The 24046-nt window shown below is 47.3% G+C and overlaps 2 protein-coding genes across 4 annotated transcripts; one reads left to right on the top strand and one right to left on the bottom strand.

The window, feature by feature from the left end:
- Positions 1-3337: 3337 nt before the first annotated feature.
- AHSA1 (activator of HSP90 ATPase activity 1) lies at positions 3338-10461 on the bottom strand. Of its 2 annotated transcripts, none has more exons than XM_027637767.1 (9): positions 10298-10461; positions 9773-9963; positions 9508-9590; positions 8760-8877; positions 7218-7306; positions 6744-6878; positions 4777-4878; positions 4193-4244; positions 3338-3749 (listed from the first exon to the last, which is right to left on the bottom strand). In XM_027637767.1, exons 1-9 carry the CDS (start codon positions 10375-10377, stop codon positions 3577-3579), a joined length of 1023 nt encoding a protein of 340 aa, XP_027493568.1. In that variant the 5' UTR covers positions 10378-10461; the 3' UTR covers positions 3338-3576. The 2 variants fall into 2 exon arrangements, with proteins under 2 accessions (XP_027493568.1, XP_027493569.1); XM_027637768.1 differs by having other exon boundaries at positions 9773-9958; positions 10298-10452.
- A 248-nt stretch (positions 10462-10709) lies between these two features.
- Positions 10710-23454, top strand: VIPAS39 (VPS33B interacting protein, apical-basolateral polarity regulator, spe-39 homolog). Of its 2 annotated transcripts, none has more exons than XM_027637766.1 (20): positions 10710-10787; positions 10937-11029; positions 11488-11587; positions 12879-13022; positions 14006-14044; positions 14391-14455; positions 15896-15952; positions 16884-16976; positions 17649-17682; positions 18124-18226; positions 18315-18342; positions 18521-18594; positions 19170-19245; positions 19528-19662; positions 20188-20229; positions 20629-20718; positions 21110-21196; positions 21741-21830; positions 22146-22250; positions 22524-23454. In XM_027637766.1, exons 2-20 carry the CDS (start codon positions 10937-10939, stop codon positions 22542-22544), a joined length of 1476 nt encoding a protein of 491 aa, XP_027493567.1. In that variant the 5' UTR covers positions 10710-10787; the 3' UTR covers positions 22545-23454. The 2 variants fall into 2 exon arrangements, with proteins under 2 accessions (XP_027493567.1, XP_027493566.1); XM_027637765.1 differs by having other exon boundaries at positions 10772-10856.
- Positions 23455-24046: the final 592 nt, after the last annotated feature.

The following is a 24046-nucleotide window of genomic DNA, read 5'->3' on the forward strand; positions in this document are numbered from 1 at the left end:
TTGTGCTTGATGTAGCCATGATATAGGTGTGTTGGTTGTTTTTTTTCACTGATTAGTCAGGTATTTTATAGGTTACTGACTGCATTTGTATTTTTTTCATAAATTGATGTTACAGATTGATCTAGTTATCTTGGCCCTCACCTCTTTCACTTTCTTCCTCCCTCCCTCTCTCCCTTCCTCTTCCCAGTCCTACTCCTCATTGAATTCTGAAAGACTGTTCAGCTTTCCCAAATGAGTTTCTTAGGATACTGTGTCAGGCCCTGTAATACTGGAAACATCCAACTATTTTCACTTTTGCTTTAAAAAACCATGTTATTTAAGTTCTTCCCATTTTGCCATTGAAGTAGGGTTGGGATGATGTTTGTTTCAAACTAGTTTTAATTGTTGCCTTAGGGTGGGGGCTTTCAGTCTGATTTGTAGCCTAATTTTCCCATAGATGTTAAACACATATAAATGATCAAAATATATGAGGAAGGGCCAAGTCATAGCACAGCTCCATCTAAACCCACATCCAGTTTCTGACAGCAGTCAATACAGAGTGACTAGGAAGGAAAAGAGGACAAGCACACTATTTCCCTGAAGCACTTTCCTTGTTTGCCAGCAGCTGGTGGCTAAGAGGGTTTCTGAGCTAAATGAGGAGGTTGTTCTGTTTAATAGCCCTTGATTGTTTTATTCTTGCAAGATTTTTTCCACTCCTGTTCTGAATTCATGTAAACTTTTAGTGGTACCAAATCACCAGTTGCAAGAAATTCCAAAATTCACTCAATGTGTCCAGAGACCCCTTTAGTTTGTTGTTTGATGGTTACTCCTTACTCATCTCCTCTATGTGCCTCATAAAGGCATAGCCAGTGAGCATCCACCTCTGACCTCTCATCACTGTGAAAAAGTCATGCTTTTATCTCTGTTTTCTGGTTTTTTTGACTGTTGTTTTCTTTAATTCACAAGACTTTCCCTCTTATCCTGTGTCAGTTCAGATTCTTAAAGAGCCTTTGGGCTGGAGTATACTGGACCTTGCTTTTCTCCCTCATCTTATACACACCCCTCCCTTCTCCAAATGGCTGAAGGGCTGCAAACTGTGTCGGGCTCTCCTGACACTTCCAAGTAAAGCAGAGGTCTGGGGTTTCTCTTTAGCATCGTAGAGCTGCACCAGATGTCAGCTGTAGCCGAAGGAGCGTGTCTCTTTGCTGGCAGCAGGCAGGTGTCGTGCAGGGACCTTCACTAGCATGATTTGAGGCTCAGATCTCCTTTGCAAAGGAAACGGCTGAAGTGGTGTAAGGCCTTGATTACCACTGCTGTGCCTGATAGAGCTGGCATGTCCTGGCACGCTCTGTGCACGAGTGCACAGCCTGCCCTTTTAGCACAGGCTTTCCTTTGCCAGCGGGTGAGTCCAAGAGGTTCACATGTGAACAGCAGCCAAGGCATGGCCACATTACACGGCCTGTTCTGCTGCTGTGGGGATGGTGATTTCCAGCCCGCAGAGCAGGGAGCCAGCTGGGGCAATACCAGCATAACTCAGGGCAGTCAGCTTTGCTGGAAGAACCCTCAGATGGCTTCCAAGCAAAGCCCTGAATCCATGAGCCCCATGAATGTGGGTTGCTGACTGAGGCCAAAGAGTGTCTTATTAGAGTAGCAGCAGGATGCCCAAAGTAAACCCTGCTTGTGATGAAAGGAAGGCAATTAAAATTCCACTTCAGTTGCCTTCCTGTCCCACTTCCTAACCTTCCAGCAGCAGGTGATTAGCAGGGCTTGCCTTCTGCTGCCCTGGCCCAGCTGTGCCAGCAGACCCTGCAGCAGGCTAGCGCTGCTCCAACAGCACAGCTGCCAAAGCACAGCCAGGACATTGTGATTCGGCTGTCAGGTTTGCCTCAAGTTAACTTAGAATGAGCTCATTTTTCCAGTTTTCAAATAATTTTGGCTGTGAACTCCCTTGATAGCCTTGCTGTTTAAGGTTTCCCATGTTTCTGCCCAGGATTTCCCAAACAGGAAACCAAACATGCATGCTGTGCAGTAACATCAGTGTGCCTATATCATGCTACAGTCTCGCAGCCTACCAGATGTGTACACTAGTTCATCTGTGCACAAAATTCCTGGCAAAACACCTGCATGCCTTTTCCCAGCCAGACAGTGCTTTAGGGAAGACAGCCCTGCAAGACACAGGGAAGCTCTACCATATCTACAGGTGCCTGCTCTTTGTACAACTTCCCTTGCTGTCATAGGTCAGCTCACAGGGATGAGTTACACCATCCAGAATTTAGTTCCATACTGCGCTCTTGATATCTGCCTGTACACACTTTATCATGAATTTTTTACACTTGAGCACTTTGGAATAGTGAGCAGAACAGGCAAAATGCTCTTTTTAGTTTAAAGCAACTCAAACTACTACATTCAGGTTTTTTGAAACAAGCTTTAAAGTTTTTTTTCTGTCTCCTCGATTGAAGGGAATAGTCACCACATGCCATTCGGATTTAAAAAAAAATGAAAAAAAAAATTTTAAAAATCCCCCAAACAATACATCTCACCCAGTAACATTGCTTCCTTCTAGCTTGGTAGAGGAGCTCTGCAGAAAACACTAGTGGAAAACAAAGTATGCAAGAGAAGCTCATGCCTCACAAAGAAAACCAAACACTTCTGTCACTCTTCAGGTTAAGCAGATTGACACTTCTGATCAGAGTTAGATTTTTCCCTTCCTGCTATAAACAAGTTCATTGCTTTAGAAGACATCTCCAGGAACAAATGGTATTAGCAGGAGAGAACATACAAGCAGTTTTCTCTTCCTCACCAGTTAAAGCAACCATTTAAGTGGGATGAGCCAAAAGTACTGCACTCAGTAGACTCTAAATAGGGGTGGGATTTATTCCTGTAAAACAGTTTGGTTTGGCCTGAAGTGCTTGGAGGTAGCTGACCCTGGGCCCCACAACCTGCTAGAACCATTCTGTAGGTGAGAGTTTCCCTAGCAGTGATTTGCTGATTATCTTGGACATCAGATGGCTAAAGGATAGTCATTCTTGTAGAGCAGACTAATGGAACTGTAAGAAAGGACTATGCTGTTGGGATATGCAAAGGAGGAGAGGAACAGTTTGAACAGGATCACAGATCCCTTCAGAAATGGGAAGGGTTTGAAACATTTACTAGCGGCACATCAAAAGCAGAGAGAAAATGAGCAGCTGCTCACAACTAAAAACTGCATCAAGCTCATGCTCTCTACTCCCCCAGAAGTGAGGAGTAAATCACATTGGCATCAGCACTCCTCATTGATCGGTGTTTTTCCAGACAGATCCCTCCCTCAGCCTATCAACCGACCCTTTGAACTCAAGCCGATCTGAGGACACAAATTCCATAGTGTTTTTTTAAGTTAGGTTTATTTAGCAATAGAAGTATGTACATGTAAGAGAATCCCCTGCAGCACAAGACATGCACAAAGCAGTGAGGGACTGAAAGTGGTGCTGCTCAATAGCCTTCCTCATCACCTGTCATCCCACTTTACTCAGCGGCAGAGCCAAGATTAGAAACGAACAGGCGAGAAATTTATCAGTCCATGTGGCAGAGTCTTCAGGCAGAGCCTCCCAGCAACTGGTATTAAAACAAGCGGGCGCCATAGCCAAATGTCTGTTTTATGCCCTCAAAGTAGTAGCGCTGCCAGCCTTGCTTTGTTCTTTCCTCCTCACTGGCAGGAATGCCTTTGCCTTCCAAGCACACCTCTGTCTCACCACCTTTGTCATGGAAGTTTAAGGTAATGGTTGCAAAGTGCCCTAGAGGAACCAAAGCAAATCTGTCAGCAGTGTGCAGTACAGTATGGACAGCCCCAAGGAGCTGCTCTGCTCCTCCTCTCACACGGCAACATTTAAAAGACTCTTCAGGATCCTTCCCAGAAGATGTACTTATAACAGCTGCAGGCCTTCCCTAGAAACACAGGGAGGAGAGGGCTCCCCCTTCATGGGGTTCAAAGCAGTTGCAGCCACAGCTGAGCAAGCTGCCACTTCATCCTTCCTAATCCCTGGTCACTGCTCCAAACAGTGGCTGATGATTCAGACATGATAGTCTGGGATAGGAAGGTGGGAGAACACTGGTGCAGCTCCCAGAACACCATGTGCTCCCTGATCATGAGCCAGAATACAGTGTGGTAAATGGGGCTGAAATTCTTCAAACACAGGCAAGGGCAGTTAACACCATAGTCCATTTCTGGACTACTTACCAGCTGGCCAAGATTTAAATCTCCATTTCATAACAAGTTGCTTCTCGGGAACCTTGACAAGAGATAGAAAGACTGATAGTAAGTTTTTGCAAGTCCTGCAGTCTAACAGAAAACAACTGGAATTGTGTTGATATGAAGCCCTAGAGACCCCTTGAGAAATACATACAGACAGAGGAAAAAAGACTTTAAGTGTCCTTTTCAATTCCCTTCTAGAAAGGTAGGCCACAGTACAGCCACAAACACTGAGACAGGGTCCCTGTGCAGAAGACTTTAGTGGCAGTTGGGTCAAAGAGGAAAATGGTCAGTTACTATCTTTAACACTCCTCCAACCCCTAATAAATAAGTAAAATCACACCAAAGCAGGGCACATCTATGACTGGTAGCCAGATTTTCTCCCAGACTGAAATCCCATATATTAATCCATGCTATTAGGAAAGATTCAATGGCCACAGAAGTTACAGATAATTACTGGGCACCAGGTAGAACTCCACAGTTAGCTGACAGAAGCATTGCTACAGAACTGATACCTCAAAATTAAAAAGGCTGCCTCTGAACAAGATACACCTGCACTAGTTAGTACTTACAAGGTCAACAAACTCTCCTGTGACACTGCCATCCAGCAACTGAAACTTGCCTCCTTTATCAGCCTCCAAGGTGGCTTGTGCGTGGCTGAAAGCTTGGACCATCTGAAAACAATTCAAGAGACCTGTATTACTTGACATTATCTGCCTACAAACTTGTTGCCTAATGCCTCCCATCCAGCTAAAAAATTTCTGGAAGAGGAGGTAAGTCACAGAACCAGAGAGTATGTAGAGCAGAATATGCAGAGTTGCAAGGACCCACAAGGATCATCGAGTCCACCTCTTAGCCCTGCACAGGACTATCCCCTGGAGTCACACCATGTCCCTGAGAGTATCATCCAGACACTTCTTGAACTCTGGCACGCTTGGTGCTGTGACCACTTCCCTGGGGAGCCTGTTCACCCTCTGGGCGAAGAACCCCTTTCTAATATCCAACCTAAACCTCCCCTGACACAATTTCAGGCAATTCCCCTGTCATTGGTCACCACAGAGAAGAGATCAGTGCCTGCCCCTCCTCTTCCCCTCACAAGGAAGTTGTAGACTGCAGTGAGGTCTCCCCTTCTCCAACTGAACAGACCAAGTGACCTCAGCCACTCCTTGTATGGTTTACCTTCAAGACTTTTCACCATCTTCATTGCCCTCCTTTGGATGCTAATAGCTTAATGTCTTTCTTATATTGTGGTGCCCAAAACTGCACACAATATTCAAGGTGAGGCTGCACCAGTGCAGAGCAGAGCAAGACAATCCCCTCCCTCGGCTGGTGATGCTTTGCCTGATGCCCCCCAGGACACGGTTGGCCCTCCCAGCTGGCAGGGCACTGCTGACTCATATTCAACTTGCCCTCAACCAGGACCCCCATCTCCCTTTCCATGGCACTGCTTTCCAGCATCTCATTCCCTAGTCTGTACAAACATCCAGGGCTGACCCATTCCACGTACAGAATCCAGCACTTTCCCTTGCTGAGTTTCACGTGGTTGGTGATTGCCCAGCCCTCCAACTTGTCGAGGTCTCTCTGCAGGGCCTCCCTGCCTTCGAGGGTGTCAACAGCTCCTTCAAGTTTTGTGTCAGCTGCAAACTTGCTTGGTATCCCTTCCAGTCCTGTGTCCAAGTCATTTATGAAGATGTTGAAGAGCACAGGGCCTAAAATGGAGCCCTGTGGAACCCCACTAGTGACAGGTCACCAGTCTGATGTCACTCCGTTCACTATTACCCTCTGTGCTTGACCCGTGGGCAATTGCTCACCCACTGCATGGAGTGTTTATCCAGCTGTCTGCTGGACAGTTTGTACAGGATACTGTAAGAGAGTCAATAATGTAAGGTCTTCAACAAAAGTCAAAAACCCTGCCCTGGCCAGAAAAGCAAGGTTATAGGCACTACAGCAGAATTCTGCCTGCCCAGGGAAAAGAACCCCTAGCTTTCTAATTCTACGCAGTGTTCTGAGTCACACATGGATTTCCTTTTTGATTTCTTAATGAAACCTATTTCTAAGAAAAGATAGTATTTTTTTTCTTTGTTTTTCTTTTTCTTATCAAAATAGAAGGAACAAAAGACTAAGACCATTTTTAAATTATACAATGCTGCTCTCTCTTCCTAAACTATATAATAGTGTGCAGGAGATGGGAAGCTATCCCCAAAGTACACTTTAATACCACCTAACCTTAAAAGGAAAAAACGAAACCAAAGCACGAGCACAGAACCATAAATCCCAAGTGAACTGGCCACATGCAATACAGGATACACCTACGGATAGGTGCTGACAGCAGTCTGGAACTGGCCTCTGGCTGACATTAATCTCCTTGTCAGCTGTGTGAAAAGATGCATGCACAAGTTTTAACCACCTGCTCTGCAGACCAACTTTCTTCTGATTCCATTCTCATGGACTGCGAGTGTCCTACAGAATGCCTTAGAAAGCTTCTTAGGAAGAACTTCCTGTATGTAAAGAACAACTCTCAGAACAAGCCAAACATTACCTCCTGAGTAACGAATACCCGGTAGAGTTCCTCAGGAGATGTTAAGAAGGTGTCCTTCAAGCTGATCTTACAGGTAGGGATCTTGACTCCTATGGATTTGGACTGCGATGCTGCAGTACTGCTCTTAGCAGCCGTCTAACAAAACAACAAACAAAACAAACACACATACACTTTTTTTTCATTGAAAAAGCAAAAATCAGCAAGTGGTTCACATATCCAAGAGAAAAAACAAAGGCTCTCGGTAAAGACACAATTAGATACAACCATACTCGAGTGTAAAAGGCAGATTTATCATTCTGCTTGGAAGAAACATCATGTCCTGCAAATAGAAACAGTCGCGCCTATACCACAGATTGCCAATTCCTGAATGTATACAGCCTATACACAACAAAGGCTGCTCCTGTAAGCCCCAGTATCTAATACCATGTACCTTTCTTCACAAATCCCAAAGCATGTTTGCACAGTTTTCTTTACCTTGCGGTCTTCTGCTTTAGGAGCCACCTGAGGTGTGGTTTCCATATGTTCACCATTCACTGTGGGCAAAATCATGCCCTGGGTGAATTCTGGAAAGAAAGGAATGTGCCAATAAAACCAACAAGAGATCAAGTAAACTTTTAAATTGTTCTTTGAAATACACAATCAAAAAGGGCTTCCTGGTTTCCCCTCTGCTCTTGGCTAGCATCCATGACTTGAAACAGTTTTCAGAAAAGGAAAAAGACCTCTTTTTACAAGCAATTAATTATTCTTGCCCTTACTACGCTGCACCAAAGGCCCTGTAAGAACCTGTCTACACCAACAATTAGGAACTTACGTTCTCTTGGTAGCCTAGACACACCATATTCCACATGCTGCTCTAGCATTAATGTTAGTTAGCCTTAGGCTTCTGTAGCTTTATTTCTCTCTCACTCTCTAATATAATTGCAATCACATCTCAAATACTTTTGCCTGCTTCTCTAGAAAAAGTATTTGTCTAACCAAACCAAGCTTTTCCATTTCTGTTTAGCCTGGCTCTTCATTTCTCATAACATTGTAGTAGACAATAGTTACTTCTGACTCTCTCTTCAATTTATCTTTTTTGATACCAGATGCCAGAACTACACAGGGAAATGCAGGGACTGTCCCACCAATGCCCTGTCCAGCAGCACTAGCGGTTTTGTAACTCCACCAGAATCTTCAGACTCTTTCAGAATTACGTTTGCTTTTTCTCCAGCTCTGTCACTTCTACCTTTACCAATTATGTAACATTTTGCTCTTTCTCCTTCTTCTTCCATGTCTTCAAAATGACAAAATTCCATTATACAGCAGAATTTTATCATGTGTATAACTTTGTATCCCACAATACTTGGTTCCCACCTACTCTTATTTATTACACCCACAAGATCATACAGTTTTTCCTGATTGACATTCTCATCTTCCACTGGGTGACTGCATCTCCCACCCTGAACACTACAACACCTGAAAAAAAAACAGGGTACAGAAATTTGATCCTAGAAAATCAGCAATCAGTGATGGTTTGTACCTAGCATATCTAGCACATGTAGTGTAATACAGGTAAACGGATATAAAAAGTAACTGTAGAGTTCTCAGCCTGTATTTGAGAGGAACGCCAGACTTAACCAAAGCACAGTGATATAACTCCAACTGCTGGACTCAGATTTAACTTAAAAAAAAGAAATTTGATCCAGATGTTGTGCCACAGGCAGTGACTGTGTCATTGGGGTAGCAAACGCATTTTACTGGCTTTATTTTTTCTATAGCTGAACTTCAGCACATGAAGGACGTTTTCAGATTTAAAACACAAATCCAAAAATACTGTTTATTACTGGGTTACCAGCAAACCTGTGCCACAGTGTCTAGACACAGAAGAGTTTCTTGCCAAATCCTAACAATTTCCAAAGAGACAGAAAAGTTGCTATGACTGCTCTAACACTTTCCTGTTGAGATGGGGTGAGGAACTCCTTGTTTAGCTTTAGCCCATATGGGTTCCCATAACACTTCTCCCTCTCAGTTACATACCTGTTTTGAGAGTGCTGATGTAAGTTTTCATTGCATCTCTAATTTTTTTTGCACCCTCTTGCTTCATCAGGGTCTTCAAGTTAGTGTCAGGCTCATCTTTAGCAAGGCTGACAAGGATCTAAACAACAAGGACAAATATTACCAAAGCCATACTTGCACAGTCCTTTTATTATTCAATTCAACATCACAGCTGATGTGTTTCAATTTAGTTTCAGCTAAACTTTCACAATCAGCAATGCAGGTTTATTCACCTTCCACTTCACCTGTCTCAGCCCACAGTAATAGGCTGTGTACCTAAATACCTTCATGTGCTACAGAGCCTTTACATCTAGAAGACAGGAATAATTTGATAAAGATGCAACATGACAGGAAGCGACTCTCTGTCAGAGTGCAGTGACAGAAGGAAGCATGACGGTTTTAAGCTGAAAGAGGTTAGAATCAGATTAGATATTGGAAGGAAATTGTCTACTGTGAGGGTGGTGAGGATGCCTAGAGATGCCCCATTCCTCAGAGTGTCCAAGACCAGGTTGGGCAGGGCTATGAGTAACCTGGGCTAGTGGAAGGTGTCCCTGTTAATGCCTGGGAGATTGGAACTAGGTGATCTTTAAAGATCTCACCCAACCCAAACCATTCTTCGATTCTATTAACTTCAGCAGTGTCTAGTAACATGGAAGGAAATGTTAATGCTGTGAATATTCCCGTTAGAATAGCCATACAGCCAGCAGTATCAGTGTTCAGCTGCGCTTACTTCAACTTCATCAATGTCATTTTCATCCGAGAGATTAGGAATCTCCACATAACCTTTGTACTTCACTCCGGTCTTTGAGGTGCCTGCAATGACAATTACGTTGTTCAGATCAACCTTCTTACTCTGGTAATTATAACAGCAAACTTGAATTGTATTACAATAGAATATTTCCCTTTATTGTTATTTCCAAAATGAAATAAATATCCTTATCCTTAACATTATACATGAATCTGACCTTGAAAGAGGAAAGGAGCACATCACTCACCAGTCCAGGCCAGCTTGATAGCCCATTCATAGAAGAAGATAAGTTTCCCTTTTCGGTTGTTGATGGAGGCCTCTCCATCCAGTTTGCTCACTTCTGTCACCTCACAAGCCCCTTCCTCGCCCTCCACCCTGACAGGCAGGAGGAGAGTTTTCAGCCGCTCCGTGGACCAGTTGGAAGCATCCCGCTCTGTCCTGCGGGAAAACCAGACAGGGTGAGAATCTGGGACAGGCCAGCACACACCGGGACTATATCCAGTGTTGGCCGGTCCTTGTCTCCCTGCCCCACTCCAACACACACACACACAGAGTCCTTCCCCAGGGCACCCCCACGCACCCCCCGGCTCAGGCACTCCCACACATGCATGGAGCCGGGGGTCCGTCCCAGGGGATCAGCCTGGACGCTCCCGTCTCAGCACCAGCCTGCAGGAACGGGAGGGAAGGCGGCGGCCCTGCCCGGGGCCACGGCCGGGAGCACCCTCCGGCCCCGGGCCGCCCGGGCAGGTCGGGGCGCGGCCGCCCCGCTCACCAGTGCCAGTTGTTGACGTTGGTGGCATCCGCCCGCTGCTCCACAATCCAGCGCGGATCTCCCTCCCCCCACTTGGCCATCGGGATCGGGACCGGGACCGCCGCCTCCGCTCCGACCGCCCGTGGAAGCTGCTAGAACCGCCGCGCCGCCTCTCGCCTTCCGCCCGCCGCGGGCCCTTCCGGCGCGCCCCCGGGGAGCAACACTTGTCTTATTGGTTCCGCCTGGCTTGTTGGTTCCGCCGCGCCGCCGACAGCCGAGGCTGGAGCTGTCGCTCCCGTCCCGTCGCGGCTCGTCCCCGCCGGACCACAGCTCCCGGAGCGCCGAACCCGACTGCCGGCCTGCGAGGCACGCCGGGATTAATAGTGGGGGAGAGGGAAGCGGCCGCGGCGCGGCTGGCGGAGAGAACTACATTTCCCGGCGTGCCCCGCGGCGCTGCCGCCCCGTCCCGCTGTGCGGGTGGAGGCGCAGCTGGAGCGGGAGGGGCGGCGAGGTGAGAGCGGGGCCGGGGCGGCGGGGCCGGGACTAGGGGCGGGGACCTGGACCTGGACCTGGACGAGAGGTAGGGCGATGATGGTGATGCCCCTGAGGCAGACGCTCGCTCCCTCACTCCGCTGAGGCAGCCGCGCGGTGCCGTTGCAGATGAATAGGGCGCGGGCGGACGAGGAGGAGTACTGGCACAGCTCCAAGTTCCGGGCCTTCACCTTCGACGATGAGGATGACGAGCTCTCGCAGGTAGGGAAGGTCCGCCTCCGTGAGACATGCGCGCCGGGCAGGGCCCCGTGGCTGTCCTGGCCCAGGCCTGGGCCCCGCGCATCGCTGGGGGTCCGTGCTCCCTGGGTGGGTGGGACCGTCGCCTTCTGCCCTGTGCAGAGGGTACCAGGGGCTCCCATCTCGCCCCCCACAGTAGCCAGTCCGAAATCTCATCAGGACTGTGATTCCTCGCCCATGCACGAAGCTGCATCTGCGACTGGTTGGGCTGTTTGGGTCTGTATAGGGGAACCTTTGGGTTCCCAAGGTGAGGAAGGGCTACTGTGTCTGCTGAACACCTACAGGACTAAAAGATGTCCTCCACAAGAAGCAATGGAAGCTGAAGGAGCTGTATTCAAAGCTCGAAGGGATATTGATGGTAATAGGAAACAAAATGCACTCTGCAACTCTGGTGGCCCTTATGCAAGCTCTTTTGTCCACAGCTAAAGGAATCCAAACGGGCAGTGAATAGCCTTCGGGATATTGTCGATGATGATGATGATGACCTCGAGAGGGTCAGCTGGAGCGGAGAACCTGTGGGAAGTAAGTGCAGAAATACTGCAAGTTATCCTTGAGACAGAGAGAGTTTAAAATTACTGCTTAAGTCACGTCACTTAGTCAGGTCAGGAGTATTATTTGCTATCTAATGCTGCATATCTAACCTGATCCTAGTCTCCCAGGTCAGGTTGTGAGCCTGAGTGAGCACTGGATTTACCTGAGTGGATCCACTTAAAAGAGAGTGAGCAGAAGCCCAAATTACGTAAGGAAGAGGAATGTAGACAAGTGGAGGGAATACATGATATTTTTTTTAATATATAGTTTACAGCAGGTATTTTGGAGGTTATGGCTTGATATTTGTCATGCTCAGGTGGCCTGCAAGATTCTAGGTGATCATTTCCTTGGCTGCCTGAAATGGCACCATTTAGAGTTCTCTGTGTTTTGACCCCACAACACTTTAAGGAGATATTCCAAGGTTTAATGTGTCATTATAGAATGACTGTTATGCTTGAAATTTGAAAGGGAACTGTAAACATTAAGTAAATGTGTTTTTGGTGTTGAGGGGAGTGGCCCACACACTGTGTGTGTGCTGCTCGTTGGAGTTCATGACCCACAGAATATGAGGCTCTTACTAGCCAGTGCCAAACAATGAAAATGTACATATGGATCACCCAGAGGACCTTCAAAGACTGATCTTCTTGTCCTTTGCTGTAGCTCCTCCCACAGGCCATTTCTTTTCCTGCCCAAGGTCTCTCTACCTATCGGGTTTTTTCTCTATCACTCTGATTCTAAAATATGTGTGTTGTGCAGCTGCATGAAAAGAAAGGTCTTGAACAATCAGGAAGAAGACGCATTCCTTGTTGCCAGCAGCATATGGACACTGATAGCTATTTTGTCTCTGTGGGAAGGAACACTGTCTTAGTCTTCCAGTGTTAGGAAAGTCTGCTCTTAGGCTTCTGCAATTTGAGGTAGGCCAGGGGCTCTCTGTCTTGCTTTGTACTTTTAGAACAAGGACTGTGCTTTTCCCTGTGCAATAACATATAAATGTTGGATGGTCTACGCATTTTTTTACCCAAGCCATAACTAGCTGTACAACATTGCTGAAAATAGCTATTTCTGGAGGACGATGTGCAACTGCTTAACAAGCAATATTACGTGAGACTGGGCTTCTGCATGGATAGATGCCCTGCATCTACTTTGTGCTGAGGGTCAGAGTTACCAAGATGTGCTAGTGCAGAACTGACCAGCACACACTTGGTAACATTCCTGCCATGCCATAAGATCATTCTTTACAGACTCTTTTTCTCTGTTATAAATGCCCTCTGTCTGCACACAGGTATCTCCTGGTCAATCAAAGAGACAACCTCTGGCAGCACTAGCTCGCTGGAGGGCCGAGACTCCAGCCTACAGAAGGGCTCTTCCTCCTATGCTGCTTTACCCAAACAAGTTTCTTCGTACTCCCTAAGCAGCCTGTTCAAAGGTGAGGATCATCATATACCATACGGACAAATGAGTTTTCCCTCAGAGTATCAAGGGGCAACTGTGCTATCTTATGTAAATTGTTTTATTGCAAAACAGGGACACTCCAATCTCACCTCAGGTTGGGAGTGTATTGGTCGCTAGTCAGAAATTGGAGACTACCTTGTGCACAAGATTGCATGCTTTTGTGGTACAGGAGCAGGCTTTGGAGATTATAGCTTCTTAAAATCCAGGTTCCATGGAACAGCAGGGTAGAGCACAGCTACTGTACAGCAATCCGTTTGATTGGTGGAAAAGAGCAGGCTATGAAGGGACTGGCTTGACCATGTAGCCCTCATTTGATCTTCAGTTCTGTAGAGAACACAGGTTGATTATCCTTTATTTGGAGCTCATCTGACTGTTGTTGATGTTGGTTCAGCAAACGTGTGGTAGCGGCAGTGGCAGCATAGCTGGTTACGGGGGGAATGCGCAGCAGGCCTTGGGCAAACTTACACAGCTTGCAAGAGTTCAGCTCTGTTGTCTCACAGCCAGACAACAAAACAGCTTTTACTTTGTCTCTCTTTCTCTGAGGTGGTTTTTTACTCTCAACTTTGATAATAAAGTAATAAAGAAAGGTATTCAAATTGCAGCCCTGGTGGATGAAGCTGTCCATGTTGCCATGGCCTGCGCAGTGCTTTGTGCTTGAGCCTCTGCTCTGCAGGTAGATGAGTGCATTCAGGCATTCTAACCTCTCCTGGCCTCAACACCAAGAGGGCAGATAGAGACGGGGTGTTACATGGTTTGTGATGCCACAGATGACATCAAAGCCTTACAGTGCTAGCAGCTGAGTCCTAGCTGTGCTGGTGTAGTGTGAATCACTATAAAGAATGGCTTGTTCTATAGTGGCATAGCTGCAGCAAACTGGCTTGCAGTCTAGGCTTGTGTTCCCTGTGGGAAAGATGTTGCTGCTGAAGAGACAGTCTCTCACCAGTGTTTTTCTTTCAGGACGAAACAAACTTCCAAGTTTCCAGTCTCTCTCAGATGGTAAGCTTTGGATCCCTGCCTCATTTTGGGGGGGGTGGGGTAGAGATTTACATAAAACAAAGCGTTTGCAAAAAATGGGAAGTGTCATCTGCCTTATGGTGCAAAAGGGAAACTGAGTCATGACCTGTCTGAAAGTTCAATTATGGGTTGTTCTTTTATCAAAGAAATTAAAGAATTGGCATGATGATTTGGGATAATTACAGCTGTTGGCTTTAGAGCAATGTTGTGTTGCCATTTGGTGCTTAAGTTTGAGTCTTCTACCATGAAAACTAAGAAAAGGATGGTTTTGGAAATGGATATGAATCAGGATTTTGATGTGCTACTCAGCTGTGCCTTTCCTTCTCAGCCCTCACTGACACTGGAGTTAAAAACTATGCCCCAGAGCTGCGCAGACCAAAAGCTGAGTACAAGGTGAGCAACCTGTGCTTGTTGTATGCTGAGATCAGAGAACTTCCTGCTCCATTGTGATTAATTGGTATTTCAGACAGCAGAGGGCAATGCAGGGAATAGGACAGAAAGCTGCAAGATGCAGCCTTGCAGTAATTTGAGTATTCTCTGCTTTTTCTCAGAAGTAGGGAGCTTTGCTGGGGGTCTTGGTTACTCTTTCTCATAATAAATAGCCTTCTGGGTGGATTCCTTCTGCTAGGTGTGAGGTTGTAGTTCCACATCCCTAGGTCCAGCCAGTAACAGGACTGAGCACATATTCCCTACAGATACAGACATACACAATAGTAACATAGCTGCCTACATGGATTAACGCAGACAGAAACCAGTGCCTTTACAAACAGATGCATACATAAAACACTACAGCTTGATCCTGAGCCTCCTTTCTGTATAAGCAGGATTGAATTCCATTAGTGGAACATAGACACACTCTATGGGTCCCTCCAGCAGCTGGTCTTAGACATCTGGTTTGTTTTGTAGCTAAATCCCAGATCCCAGTCTCCTCCAATTGCTGTCACTTGGACCCTTGAACCCCTAGGGTTCAAGGTCCCATGACAATTCCTGGTTCTCAGACTGCTTGTTCTACTCACTGGCTGATTGATCTTGAAGTCCATTAACATTCATATGAACACATAGACTTGAACAAGTAGGGATTAGCTCGGTTGGTTAGAGCATGGTACTTTTCTGTGGGCCATTTGGGGCAGAAGGCTGAATTACAACTGCTGGCTCGAGTGCCTCAGAGAGACCTAGATGCATTTATGGACTCTGAGTTCAGGAGTGACTCAGACCACCACCACTTTTCCACTGCTTTTAGGTCATAGTGTCTGCAGGCTGCAGGGGAACAGTTTTGCTCATTGCAACAGTGGTAGCGTATTGCCCTAAGATGGTCTCACTACAGGCTTCAATGCCCTTGTCACATTGTACTTTCTTATGTGACTCTGCGCTGTTGTCCCTGTGCTCTCCGTGCTGCTGTGGAAGGTTCACCAGCAGAAGTCTGAATGGTAACAAGAAACTGACTCCTTCCTCCTCAGTTTTGGGTTTGTCTGTTTTGAATGTATTTTGTTTGTCCTTCTGAAAGCAACATCGGAGTTTTAATTTGCAAGGAGGACAACCTGATGAAATGCACTTCTTATAAAGGATATGAGGAAGGACCTTTCTGAGGCAACACAAAAGCTGTGTTAACATATGAGCCTTTAGCATCCCTCCCCACCAGCATATGCGGAGTCTGAGGGCTCAGCATCTGCACCTGAACACTATAGTGGCACATTCCCTGGAGAAGCTGAATGATGAATGTGAGAAGCTACATGTTGGCCAACACTGATGCAGCACAAGTGGAAAGCAGCTTCGAGACTGCTGACATGATCTGGCCTCTTGAGGCTTAAAAGCACTTTATTTTTCTTGTGGCAGGATTACACCAGTGACTGGAGCCCCAAAGATACAGTCAGGCGAATGCAGAGGGGCAAGGTAAGGACTTTCCGTTCCCACCTGCTTGTAAGAGATGGAGGATGGGTGGTCCTAAACTGCTTTACACTTCCCTATGCTCCTGGCTGTTCCAAGAACAGGGAGGGGATCTGTGTTTCTTGCAACACTTAGCAGGGATGGTGCTCTGCCTGCCTGTTGCTTTTGCCAGGTGGCAGTGCTGGGATCACACTAGCTCAGGAGCAGCAGGGCTTTGTTGCTTTGTTTACTTGAGTTGTCCTCTCAACAAGGCTCTGACTGGAGGTATCTGTACTGCCGTGTCCCTCTCTACCCTTTCTGCTCCCTGGGGCTAGGTTTATTTTAAAAATCTGAGGGTGTGGGGCTTTATCTCCATTCTCAGTTGGTGGCAAGTGGAGGGAGAAAGACAGAAATGGTCTTGGTTACACTGGAGCTGGAATCTTAGTTTCAGCTGCCTCAGTGTGCAGTGAGCACATGGGGAGGTTGTGGTTTTACTCTGCATGTGTCTCCTCAGGCTGAGGTGAACTAAAGGCTGAGAGAGGCCACAGATGTGGGGTAAGAAGAAGGGAGAAAGAGTTACAACTCTGCTTTCTGGTCTCCTCTGTGGAAAGGGCCCTGCGGAGTTCTCTCCTCCTGTCAGGACTAGTGGTTTGTGGTGTACAGAAAAGTTTTGCTGTGTTACAGGGGCGTTTGTGCTGAATATACATTGTCTGCTGTCCTAGACTGGGCATTAATGAAGGCTGACTCTGCAGCTCCTTGGGACAGATTTCCAGGGATTATGTAGCATGTGGGTTCAGCTAAATGAGAATTTCTCCGCTGCTTGGGAGGGCGGTTATTCATGTTACTGAAGGGCTCATGGGAGAAGGATAGATTATACCTTGTGGGTTCAGATAGCCTGAAGACTATCTGATTCCCCATATACCTCTTATATGCCTACTTATACCTCTTCTATCTCCAGGTCTGCTCTCTAGAGAGATTTCGCTCCCTGCAGGACAAACTGGTGCTCTTGGATGAAGCTGTGGCAGGGCATGATGGGAATGTCATTACAGCTGTGAGTCCTGTTGGGGCCATACAGGGCTGGTGGGACTTCTGGGTGACCCCACAGAGGGTGCTTGTGAGAGTGCAGTCAATTGGCCTCCCAGTCTTGCAAGACTGGGAGAGTGTTCTTTAGTTAAAACCAGTTACTGAAAAGTGTCAGAGCTTAAGACTGGGAAGTTCCATATTACTTGTGGCTTTCCTGCCACTTTGCAGAATTCATGTTAATTCAAGTTAATAATAAGGAACCTGATTCATCAGCCTTACAAATCTTTGCAGCAGTTTTTTGAGGGTCAAAGTTTATTCTGCTAATTGCAGCACAGAAGATTTGAGGGGCCTCACCAGTTTTTCTGGCTTCTAAAGCAGCAGGCAGTAAATGAGATTGTGTCAGAGCTTCCCTCATCCAGGATATTTAATCCCTTGGATCTTGCGTGGCAAAGTTTGTCTTTGTAAATCTTGGTCTCACTTATCTAAGCTCCAGAGTAGGAGCTTAGGCAGGCATTTAGGCAGCTGTAGCCCTGGCTCACTGCTTGTCCTGAATTCTGGTGGGTACCAGAATTCAGTTCAGTGCTGTAAGAAACTGTGTTTTCAGAGGCCCTTAGCAAAAGCTTCCCCAGGCCTTGACCAGTTTGCTGTATGTTTGTTTATCTGTCTGTCTTAATTCTGAGCTGCCTCTCTGTGCTCACAGGTCCTGATATTCCTGAAACGGACACTACGGAGAGGTGCGTGTGACTGAGGCTGGAGTTTCTATGGTGTGTTCCAGTTAAGGGCAGAGGGGCTAATTCTTTCACTGGGTGCAAGTCACAAAGAGAGCAGCTGGGGTATTGCTGTTTTACTGAGCAAGAAGTACTTACAGTAAGTGTAATGTGGGAGGGGAGACAGTGATGTCCACAAAGACCCCAGAGAGGAGCTTTTAAGGATTGGTAAGTGGTGGTGGTGGTGATGGGGTGAACAAAAACTTGTAGAGGTAGCACATGGCTGTGAATTCAGCTGGCAGCCCAATGAATGGGCTATGCTCTAGCCTCCAAGACTGTGACTTAAGATGGGATAGGGTTGTTGAATCCTGCCAGTGGCTTGCAACTCCATGCACCGTGCTTAGTCCCCTCTGGCTTGGTAGTGCTAAGTTACTTTACCCACCTGTACATAATCTCTTTCCCCTGTAGAGATCTTGTTTCGAGAGCTGGAGGTGCGGCAGGTGGCCTTGTGTCACCTGATCCATTTCCTCAGAGAGACGGGTGAGCAGAAGTTGCTTCTGGATCTGCTCAGGTGAGGCTTTTGACCTGTTAGGTGGCAGGGCTGAGCACACTGCTTGGAACCTGCCTCCAAGTTAATGCTTGCTCATTCCCTTTTGCAGGTTCCTAGACAGGACTGAGGAAGTTGCTGTGAGTATTCCCAGAAGCATAAGCTCCTTTAGTGCAGAGGTAGTGTAGTGGGCAGGGGGAGGCTGGCTGCAGGGTGTCTGGTAGTCAAGTAAGAGCTTTCCATCTCCATTTTGCCCTCTGGAATCCTGTATCTCCTAAATCCATGAGAACAGACTGCTTCTTTCCCTTCTGTCTCCAGTTGTCCCAGTACCGGGAGCACTTGAACATCCAGGATGTAGAAAAAAGGAGGGAATTTCTGAAAGGCTGCATTGGGTAAGAAGAAATGCAAGAGGGTGGGAGGGGGATGCTTCACAAAAGGCGATAGCAAAGAAAATTAGACTCTGTCCCAGTGCCGCAGCTTATGTGGTTTGGGAGCTGATGCTGGTTTTGCCTCAGTGGGAGTGCAGTGTTGCAGACACAGTGTAGACCAAAGAGGAGGCATTTGTGGTGATCTCTAGTCCAGCACCTTTTGCTGCTTACTTGGGGGCAGAGATGCTTCGAAGGACTTTCTGATCATTGACCAATGAGGTTGTGCAAGATGGAAGTTTGGGTGCCTGAGCACTTGAGGAAGTGTGTAGCACGCACTTCAGGTTGTTCTGTGAGAGGTGCCACATGTTCCTTTCTCTGGAGCCTGTCTAGGAGGGAGCCAGTTGGAGAGTGCAGCAGGACTGGAACTTGAGTATCTACTAGCCACTCAGGCTAGGGAGAATGGGAGCTGTTCCCCACATCTTAGTCTGTGGGGAGCTTGTTTAGTAGAGAAGAGCATCCTTCTAAGTGTACTTAGAAGTGAACGATGCTGTACTTGTTAAGAGCTGGTGACAGTATCTCCCTCCTTCGTGTCTGGCCAGGCTGCCGTTCTCAGCTGAGGATACCTCCCACATCCAAGACCATTACACCCTGTTGGAGCGACAGATCATCATTGAGGTATGAAATCTTCCCTGCTGGTCAGGGGATGGCTGGGACCACCTGTGAGATCTCTTTCTGTCTCTAACTTACACCACTTTGGATCTAATCAGCCTGCCCTGGCTAGTGTAGTTTTAACGGCTCTCCAAGCTACATGTGAAATACCAGATCTGAGACTTCGTAGCATGTGGAGCCTGTGCTTGTGCATTACCATCACAACACTCTCCCCAGGCCTCTACCCCACAGCTAAACAGGCAGTTCCCCTGGCTCATGTTCCCCCTGTCTGTCTTCCTGATTCCGCAGGCTAATGATCGGCACTTGGAGATGGCTGGGCAGTCAGAGCTATTTCGGAAATATCCTCGCAAGGCTTCAATTCTCAACATGCCACTAGTGACCACCCTCTTCTATTCCTGTTTCTACCACTACACAGAGGCTGAGGTGAGGATGATATGGGAGAAGACAAGGGTTACATCTCATCCTTGTAGCCCTCAAGTGGGGTGGTCAAGCTGGAGCATATTAAGGAAATAAAGGGAGACATCCCTCGGAGAGACCTTGTCTAGGACCAGTTTTGAGTTCTCTTTTGTGCTCTGAGACATTCAGCCTGGAACAGCTTGTCAGGGAGTTGCCTCCTAGAAACCACTATCTTTTACATCTAGCTCCAAGGATCCAGAGTTGGCCCTAAATCTCATTAGGCTTAGGTGTGCAGAACTGGTCTTGGAAGTGCTGGAGTTACACCGGTTGAGGATATAGGGAAACCAAACCAGAGGGAGAGAGCTAATGCAGTGCGATAATTGCTCTCTTCTGCCAGCTGTTTCCCCTGTGCTCATGGCACTGACATGAGCAAAAAGCAGTAAAATCTCGGAGAGGTTCACCCTGTGCAAGGCAGATGCCTTACAACAGGTGTCTGAACCTCTCCCGTGGCCTGTCCTGCTGAGTTTGTACTAACTTGTCTGCTTTCTCTAGGGAACATTCAGCAGCCCCACCAACCTGAAGAAAACATTTAAGGTGCGTGAGTCTCCCTCTGTTGTGGCAGCACTAGCTGAAAACATGCACAGACAAATTGTATGTAGTGAGGGGGCTCAGTAGGAGGAATTTGAAGGGCTCAACACTGAGATATGGAGGGGGGCATGGCATCGTTGTTGAGCAGAGCCCTTCTGGAGCCTCAGAAAGGCAAGTGGGAGCCATGTGGAGACTTTCAATGGATGCACCCTCTCTGGAGCAGCACTTGCAAATCCCCACTTCATACTCCCTACAATGCTGGCTGTGGCCTCGGTCAGTATCTTGCTGTTTTGCTTGGCTGTTGGTGTGGGTCCTGGCAGGGCTGAGGCAGATGCCATTCATGTTCAAGCTACACGTGCTTTCTGAGCTGTGCTAGTGCTCTGACTGCAGCTTTCTGCCTTACAGATTCCTGATAAGCAGTATGTGCTGACTGCCCTGGCTGCCCGTGCCAAGCTGCGAGCCTGGGATGATGTGGATGCCCTCCTCACCACCAAGGTGAGCTGCAGAAAGCTTTGCCAGGGACCCAGTTCCAAGTACTGGTATCTGCTACTGATAGCTGGCTTGTTCTGGAGTTACTGGACAGACTGGTTTTATTTCAGCAGCGCCCAGCACCTCTGCTGCAGAGTGTTGCAATACCTTTCTCCTCTCGTGGCCTAAGACCTCTGCTGGGCCTGGCTTGGCTGCAGCAACAAGGTTGGAGAAGGACCCTTGAGCTCCCTTACCAAAGGGTTTGCAGCCAGCCTGTGCCCAGCCCCTGCGTGAAGGGCTCTGCCAAGGGTGCTTTTGATGGCTGGTATAGTATGTTGCTGGTGCTAGGAAAAAAGCATTTTCTTGTGGCTGGAGGAATTGCCCTTCTGGTTTAACATAGGTTTGGTTCTTGTTTCAGAACTGGCTGGGCTACACCAAGAAGAAGGCACCTATTGGCTTTCACCGAGTTGTGGAAATGTTACAGAGGAACAATGCTCCTGTGCAGGTAAACAAGGAAGCACTGCTTATGTCATCTTGCTCTTTGTTGGGATTTGGTGTTATAATAACTCCCCAAGTGAGCTGCTTCCTAATTTGGAGTGTGAGAACAGTTTGCCGAGCTGCTGGCTCTGCCATGTGGGCACAGCACTTGGCTGAGTGACCCATGCATCAACAGGAAGTGTGGGTGATAGTGAGGGCTGGGTCCTAGGTCTGACTGCAAGAGGGACAGCGGGTCTAGAGTTGTCTGTGAACTCTCTCCCTCTGTGAATTGCCACCTTTCTTTGCTATATTAAATTTTCTCTTGCTTAATTGGGCTGGCAGTGGTTAACCTGATCCATAGGAATGAGGTAGCCTTGGACTCTGAGCTTTGTGAGCAAAGCTTTACTGCCTCTGGGGTCCTGACCAGTCTTTTCCAGGTCACTTGTTCCCTTAGGAAGGACGGGGTCAAGTCTGTGTGACTGGCAATCTTGAAAGGTTTTGGGACTAAGGTGAGAGAACAAGGCAGGAGGTACCTGCAGAAGGGAGCTGAGACATTCTTCCATCTCTGGCAGGTGCTGCAGGAGTACGTGCGCCTGGTGGAGGATGTGGAGACCCGGTTGAACCTTGCTACCAAATACAAGTGCCATGATGTTGTCATTGAGGTAGGCACCTGCTGTATGTGTGAAAAGATGGGACATGAGCCTGCTTTTTCTCTCTAGCTTTTCTGTGCGCTGCCACATGTCACTGCTATCATGTGCCTGGTGAGGTTTCTTGATCCCTGTGGCCTGGGAAAAGTGGTAAAGTTCCCAGTGGAAGTCCAGTGAGCCAGGAGAGTGACTCCTAGTATTTGTGTTATGAAATTGTTCTGTGTTGGGAACTTGATGGGGGATTGTAGAGTTGCCCTTCTCATCTCCACGGCACCAGCTCTGGAAGTGTCCAGTTCACTCAGCTGGATGTTGGTTTTGCTGTTTATCTAGACCTACAGGGATCTAAAGGATCGTATCCAGTTGACAGCATATAAGTGCAAGGTAGAGCGGGGCTCTGCAGAAGAAGAGAAGATAAACAGTATTCTCAACAACATGGTAAGAAGCTCTTACTTTTTCTTCCAAAGACTCTCATCAGAAATAGACATAGATAAGGTGTAAGGGCATGGTTGTGCTACATACTTTCTATCCCTGCTGGGAAACTAATCTTATGTTTGGGGTTGCATTCAGCATAGGAATAAATGGTTATACTGTTGGAAAGTGCACCCTCTAGCCATAGCTGTCCTTGTCAGGGTTTGGGAGTCACTAACTTGGCCCCTAAGGGATCTATGTTCAGCATTGCTGTTAGTCATGTCTTGTTCTCTCTTTTAGCAAATCCGGTGGAAGAACTGAGCACCTGTGAAGGAGCCTGTTTGCCCATTGCCTTGTCACTGAAGGTGGAAACTGCAAAACCCAGTCCAGTGTCAGCAGAGCAGCTCTGTTTCTAATCATTGTATGATCAGCGTTTGTCAGTGACAGTGGGTGCCTATGGCTTGAGGGACAGTGGCATTCAGGCTGGTTGAAGGCAGCTACTCAAATGTAGCCATCAAAATCATGGTACTGATCCATCAGGGTTGATTCTTTTTGGAATCTGATTGTCTTTGACTTGGCTGTAAGCCAGGCATCACTTTTGTTTATGGAGGGAAGTTGCTAGGCACAGCAAGGTTAATGTTTGCTCTGGGTGGTGCCTGGGCTTATTGTTGCAAGAGGAACAGTCAGTCACACTTGTGAGTCTTTCCACTAGACAGTGCTGACCAATCCCTGTAACACTCAAGCTGGCTTGGGCATCACCAATCATGGCTGTGGCTGGAGTAAGGCCTACTGGACCTAGTTCTCCTTGTGTCCAAGAGTTGGGGGAAAGGACCAGCTGCACCTTAAAAACTCTTTTTTTTTTTTTTTTTTTTTTTTTTTGTTGGTTTGTTCTGGCTCACTCTAGGAAAAGAGGTGTGTGAACTCCTGCAGAGAGCCAGGACAGCAGCCTCTGCCAGTATCCTACTGCTGGCACTTGGAAGATCCCTTTATCAGGGAAAGACAGGCAGCTAGTGTGGAGCTGGTTAGAGTCCTGTTGGATTGGATGGAGAGCAAGCAGGGACCCCTCTCAGTTGACACAAACCTGCTGGCACCAGCAGCTCTTTTCTCTGAGAGTGTTATGCCAGGAAGGATTGAACTGCACTTTCTCAGAAACACAACTCCTCAGGCAACTGCTGGCTTCATCCTTCAAGACCTCACTTCAACTCCTTAAATAAAGCTGTTTCTTTCTCCTTGGGCTGTTTGTTTCCTTCCTGACTAAGCACATTGTCACCCTTATGTGCTGATCCTGAGCAATTTATCACACCTCTCACAAAGTGAATATGCAGGGTGTTTTCTCATGTTCTGAAAAGCACAGTGCATGTCACCATGGAGTGGCTTTGCTTTCAGCACTACCTTATTTCACACTTTCAATGCCATCAGCACAGATGAAATAATTTTAATGTTGTAGGAGACTTTGCTGCTGCAGGGGGGTCAAACAAACACGAGGGTAGGTTTGGATTCCAGCTTCCCTGCTGCACTGCACACTCTCATTTTTTTCTGTTGGTGTATATGTTTTTCCTTACAGAATTGTTTGGGTTGGAAGGGACCTTTTCATCATCTAGTCCAATCATGCTTTAGCAAGGTCACCTGGAACAGGCAGACCAGGACTGTGTCTGTTTGGGGTTTCAGTATCACCGCTGTAGACAACTCAGCTTCTTTGGGAAACCTGTTCCTGAATTTGGCCACATTCACAGTAAGAAGGTGGGGTTGTGTCTTCAGATGGACTGAAGTCACGTTTCAGTTTGTGCGCCTTGTCATCACTGGGCACCACTGAAAAGCATCTG

This window comes from Corapipo altera, unplaced genomic scaffold (genome assembly GCF_003945725.1).
Source record: "Corapipo altera isolate COAL_440 unplaced genomic scaffold, ASM394572v1 23, whole genome shotgun sequence".
Classification (NCBI taxonomy): Eukaryota; Metazoa; Chordata; class Aves; order Passeriformes; family Pipridae; genus Corapipo; species Corapipo altera.